At 32.3% G+C, this 5672-nt stretch overlaps 1 protein-coding gene across 1 annotated transcript; it reads left to right on the top strand.

Annotated features, from left to right (window-relative positions):
- The first annotated feature begins 3720 nt into the window (after positions 1–3720).
- On the top strand, positions 3721–4973 carry LOC129319695 (LEAF RUST 10 DISEASE-RESISTANCE LOCUS RECEPTOR-LIKE PROTEIN KINASE-like 2.2). The gene has a single exon (XM_054964782.1). The coding sequence runs from the start codon at positions 3735–3737 to the stop codon at positions 4971–4973; it is 1239 nt and encodes a 412-aa protein (XP_054820757.1). The 5' UTR covers positions 3721–3734.
- The last annotated feature ends 699 nt before the right edge of the window (positions 4974–5672 follow it).

Here is a 5672-nt window from a genome sequence, read left to right as displayed (position 1 = left end):
AATTTAAAAATGGAAAAAATAATTAAAATTAAATTACCTTTTGCAATTTAAAACACACATATCAAAATTTTAAAAATAGTTTTATTTGCAAAATGGTGATTTATTTCTAAGTAATTTCTCTTTAAAAAAATATTTTCACCAACAAACTTTTAAGTCCGAACTATGTGGACTTTGATCCCCATCACAGGGTATGTAGGCCTCAGAGTTAGATTCTGAGTCAAGTCCATCCTCCTTCGTAAATAGATAAATATTTCTCACATAATTCTTATCATTTTTGAAACACATGAATATAAAAGGAATAATTAAAATAATTATAAAACTATATTAAAAGAGCACAACAAACTTTAGGTAACCGTTCTGATGAATGGATGTTGTGAGGTGCCGAACACCTTCCCCACACTCAACAGACTCTTGAATCCATTTTCTGATTTTGTAGACCACCCTTATCTTTCTTTTAATCAGTTTTTCGAGATTTCCTTCAAAATCTTGGTGGCGACTCCTTGTTCCGTTAGGTTCCTGCCGCGAAGGCCGGGACCTTCGCTCGCGCGCCGTCCACGTCGCATTTTCGGGTGCGAAAATGCCAAATTTGACTCAAGTGCGAGTCATGTCCAACCCGGAGAAAATGAAACGGAATTGGATGCTGCATCTCCATAACCTCTACTATCTTCATAACTATCTATACATTATAATAAGTGTTTGTAACTTTCATAAGATCCTAATAAGTGCTTTTAAGTACTTATAAATCCCGTAAACCCCTCCATTTAGAATTAAGTTCTTCCATAACCTCTCCATTAGCATTAATTTCTTATCTACTTGAGACTAGTATAAATAACCCTCATTCCATTGTAATCAAAATCATGAAAGAATAATACAATTTTTTTTATTAAAGTGAGAGTATTCTCTCTTTTCTCCCTTGGCTCCCGAGCCAAAATCAGTAATACAGCCCATACTAATTTTTATGACTTAGTATCACATGAAAAATCTTTTGCAGAAAAAAATTATGAACTACAAATATAAATAATCAATTTAATTTTTGTTATAAACCTATGACATAATCTGAATGTCTGATTATTTGTACCTAATGTATGTTTCTACAATTTTCATTAAATGAACATTTGCATTGACATAGCCATGCATCCAACCTGCCAAGAAGCGTGTTTTAACAATTTTGAAGTCACCTCAAAGCAGAGAAAGTTAATTGATTATTTTTAGAAGCATTTTCTAAATATGTTTTATTGATTTATTATCATCAGCAAGACACTTACGAAGTCCAAGAAAATCACCTTCATTATCAAAATTGCGTGTCATCACATAGAAATTTAACCAAATAACTATTTTTAAAAAATAAAATTTATTCATTTTTTTTGCGTAAGTTTATAGTGCAACTGATGCAAAAATATGCGAAGACTAATTTTTTAAAACAATTTTTAATTTTTGCATTTGGTTTAACATTACAAGTTTACAACTAATGCAAAATACAATTTCTACGTCACCTTAAATACAACAAAAATGTTAATTTAATGGACACAAAAATTAGCTGAAGGCATTCTGTGATTGGACCTGTGCCATTATGATGATCGTAAGGGATAACCATGACTGTCACTCTTTCGTATTATTATTGACTCTGCAAGGAAACTATGCAGGAATGGGCATGGAAAGCTTCATTTTTTATTATTTATAAAAAGGAAAATAGGGATTTACTTTGTCTTGTCTGTAATTTACTTTGAGCTCGTTTGGTTATTGGAATGAAATAAAGATAAAAGAAACGTGTTGATAGAAAGATAAAAATTATAGAGAGATGGCGTGGATTGAAGATTTTATTCATGGCAATCTTCATTCACGCCCCTTTATTATCCCATAGCTTTAATTTTCCTGTTGTCTCTATCTCCCTGTCATTCTCCAAGTTTATTTTAGTTCATTTTGCTCTCTATAAATCATTCTGTTTAATTTCTCTCCAATAACCAAATGGTCCCTTTGTGTTTTAATGAATGTTCTCTAGTATTATTCAAAAAAAGAAAAAAAAATACATTTATAGGTCTGTATACTTTAATTGCGTTTAATTTTTAATCACTATTATTTTATTTCGTTGTTCTTAGTCCCTTTAGTTTGATTTGTTAGTTCTTATAAATTTAAAAATGTACATAAAGATTATGAGTTTTTTCTTTTGGACCTGAATAAGGATTATGGATTGGCATCAACAAAGTTAATTTTGCAAACATACATTTAATTCGATTGACCTTTTTGTTGACGTGTACTTGCATTCATTTCCCACATTCTGATTAAGTTAAATATATAAGAAAGTTTTCTTTTCAATTTACTTTTTATTTTTAATCATACTTGATTAATTTATTTTCATGTTATCAGTATATTCTTACTATGTCAGCAAAAAGCTTAGCAAAATTATAATGAAATTATCTCTATCAATGCCATCCCATGGTCCTTAATTTTTGTGCATTTGTGAAATTATAGAGGCTATTGATTAAACTAAAGCGATTAGAAATAATGGAATGAAATTTTAAGAACTAAAAACAAAATGCAATAAAAGTACAAAATTTATTGTTGTGTTTTCCCCAAAAAAAAAAAAACACGAAGAAAGAAAGAAATAGCTGAAGGCACCAAATGTGCGTGGACTCGTGTCTTCGGCCATCTATGCATAAAACCAGTGCTGGTTGAGTCATCCTTCATTTCATCCAGCATCGGTTGAGCTGTACATATAGTCTCATTACTGTTGATGAATCATTCAATGGTGTCCATTTTGAGTACAAACCTTAGGCCCAACTTTTGACCATGATAATGTCATCATTTTGAAAAACTCAAAAAATGGAAGTTGCAACTAAATGTTTTAGCTTTTCAACTCATTTTGAATTAGAGATCATCATTATCATATTTTAGCTCAAATTAATACATGCATGTCACGGCCAGATCTTCATACCGATTTTCAAGGTGTAAAAATTAACCAAAGAGAAAGAAGAAGACTTGGCCAATGGTTTACTTAGCAAATCATATTATGTGCAATTCTTTGGAACAAAACTGAGATTATATGATTAATTAAAGGTTAGTCTCAAATTCTCGATATTTTAAAGTAATAAAAACCTTATTATTATTTTCAAACTGAATTATATGATTAATTTTCATATAGTTTTAAATTAATACTTCTTACATTTATATCACTCTGCAAGCGCGGGGAAGATCATGAGAAGTTTCTTCAAAACTTCACTGAAACACGTGTTGGGGCACACGATGATCAAAATCAATAGATGGCAAGTGTTGAACTTTTCTCATACATTATAAATCGTCACAAACTGTTCTAACTTATCCATATAGAGTACATACACCTATCTGTTTCCACGTGCTTGCTCTTCTCCACCATTATTTCTTCTCTCTACCATATCAGTTCAAGCTTTTAGAACAAAATATCATCTTTCTTTTGTATCAACCCTCGTCTTACAATTCGTAGTATACACAGGCCAAAAATATGCACGGTGGCCAAATGAATATGAAATGGGCTGTAGCTGAGTGTATTGGTATGAAGCTTTAAACAATCTTCATTCATGGTTTCTATTTGTGTTTTGAATTGCAAGATTTCTGTGCTGATCATAATCTTGGTTTTTCAGAATTTTATTTGAAATCGTAACCTTCTTTTAGTTGCTTTCCTCTTGCCTGTGTTTCTTGGTGAACAAGAAAATTTACAGATATTCTGTTCTATTTTGATCTTTCCAGTTGTTGGGACTGTGATGATAATTGCTATTATAACAATAGCATACGCCATTCTTCAGTGCTTGAAGAAAGTAGGAACAATAATGTCAGCTTATACCCAGATTCCAACCACAGATAGAGATAATGACAACAATGATTCAATCTCACAACCTTCAGACAGCAACAAAGAAATCGAATTAGCAATGCCTTCAAATTTGAAAGTGAAGTTTGCAACTATGGAAAGATTCCTCAGCAACATCAAAAATGAAAAACCCATCAGATTCTCACGTGAGGAGCTTGAAGAAATCACAAAGAGCTACACCACTGTTTTGGGTTTTGGTGCTTATGGGGTGGTTTATAAAGGTGAATTGTCAAATGGAGAGAAAGTTGCAGTGAAAGTTCTCAACAGTTTGGATCTGGGCACAGAGGAGCAATTTAAAGCAGAGGTTAGCACTATTGGAAGAACTTACCATATCAATCTAGTTAGGCTTTATGGCTTCTGCTTCCAACATGACAAGAGAGCTCTTGTATATGAGTATGTTTCAAATGGTTCTCTCAATAATTTATTATTTGGCAATCTAAACAAAAAAGTTGAGTTGGGGAAGCTTCTAGAGATTGCCATAGGGACTGCAAAAGGAATTGCTTATTTACATGAGGAGTGTCAACACAGAATCATTCATTATGATATTAAGCCAGAGAATATACTTCTTGGCCTGAACTTGGAACCAAAAGTAGCAGATTTTGGTCTTGCAAAGCTTTGTAGCAGAGAAAGAAGCCAAGTGAATATGACACACTTCAGAGGAACAAGAGGGTATGCTGCACCAGAACTGTGGAAGCTTTGTCCTGTGAATCATAAGTGTGACGTTTATAGTTTTGGTATCGTTCTCTTTGAAATTGTGGGAAGAAGAAGGCACTTTGATAGTGACTATAGGGAATCACAACAATGGTTTCCAAAGTGGACATGGGATATGATTGAGAACAGTGAATTACCAATGATGCTTTCATTATATGGGATTGAAGAGAAAGACATGAAAAAAGCTGAGAGAATGTTAATGGTGGCTCTTTGGTGTGTTCAATATTTCCCTTCTGATAGACCTCTTATGAGTAATGTGGTGAAGATGTTGGAGGGTGATACAGAAATTCTTCCACCACCATTTCCCTTTCAGAATTTGGTGTCTTCTAAACCACATTTGACTTCAAAGGGAACCAGTGAAGATTCAGATGTTTCTACTTCATATGTGACAGAATCTTCTACACAATTTAATACTGAACTCTAGTGCGAAATATAATTCACATAGAGAAGTCTACATAGAAGTATGTCACTTTGTATTAGTTTTGCACGAATGTCTCCCTTTAGCAACCCTTTTACATCTTTGACTTGCAAGATGTTGCATTGACTTTAGAGTTATTTTTAGAGCTCCAAAATGATCCAATTTTACCATATTAGCAATAGCCAAGTATGCATAAAAACAAGAATAATCAAGTTTTTCTTCTGACAGGACTATAAGCCTATATTTTAATCCTTAACAACCCCAATATTGATCCAAAGAGGTGTAAGCTCAAAATAGCTAGTGTCTATCAAAATAGTAAGCAAAATCATCTGAGGTCCATGACAGTTGATTTGAACACATATTTAATGAAGAGATCCAGATAAGGTCAAGGCTAACACAAAATACTAATTTTCATGTCTAGCAAATGAGTACCCTATAAAAATTAGTACCAATTAGGTTTCATGAGTCCATTGTTAGTTGTTATTAGTTTTCGATGTGGTATTTATTTGTAATTTTCTGATCAATTAACAATTAAAGTAAATTTTTGTCAATAGCAACATTTTATTATTTTCAAATGTTGAAGGGGAATATTACATCAAAAGTGAGTTTAGGGTCTCAAATGCTATTAGATTTATAGTTTAAAGGTAAAATTGTCCTTTAATCCTAAATTGTTTTTAATATTTTCATATTTTTGCCTGTTGAATA

The sequence above is a fragment of the Prosopis cineraria genome, unplaced genomic scaffold, assembly GCF_029017545.1.
Source record: "Prosopis cineraria cultivar Desert tree isolate PC_DT_omini unplaced genomic scaffold, ASM2901754v1 PC9, whole genome shotgun sequence".
NCBI lineage: Eukaryota > Viridiplantae > Streptophyta > Magnoliopsida > Fabales > Fabaceae > Prosopis > Prosopis cineraria.
This window is presented reverse-complemented; position numbering and strand designations above follow the sequence as displayed.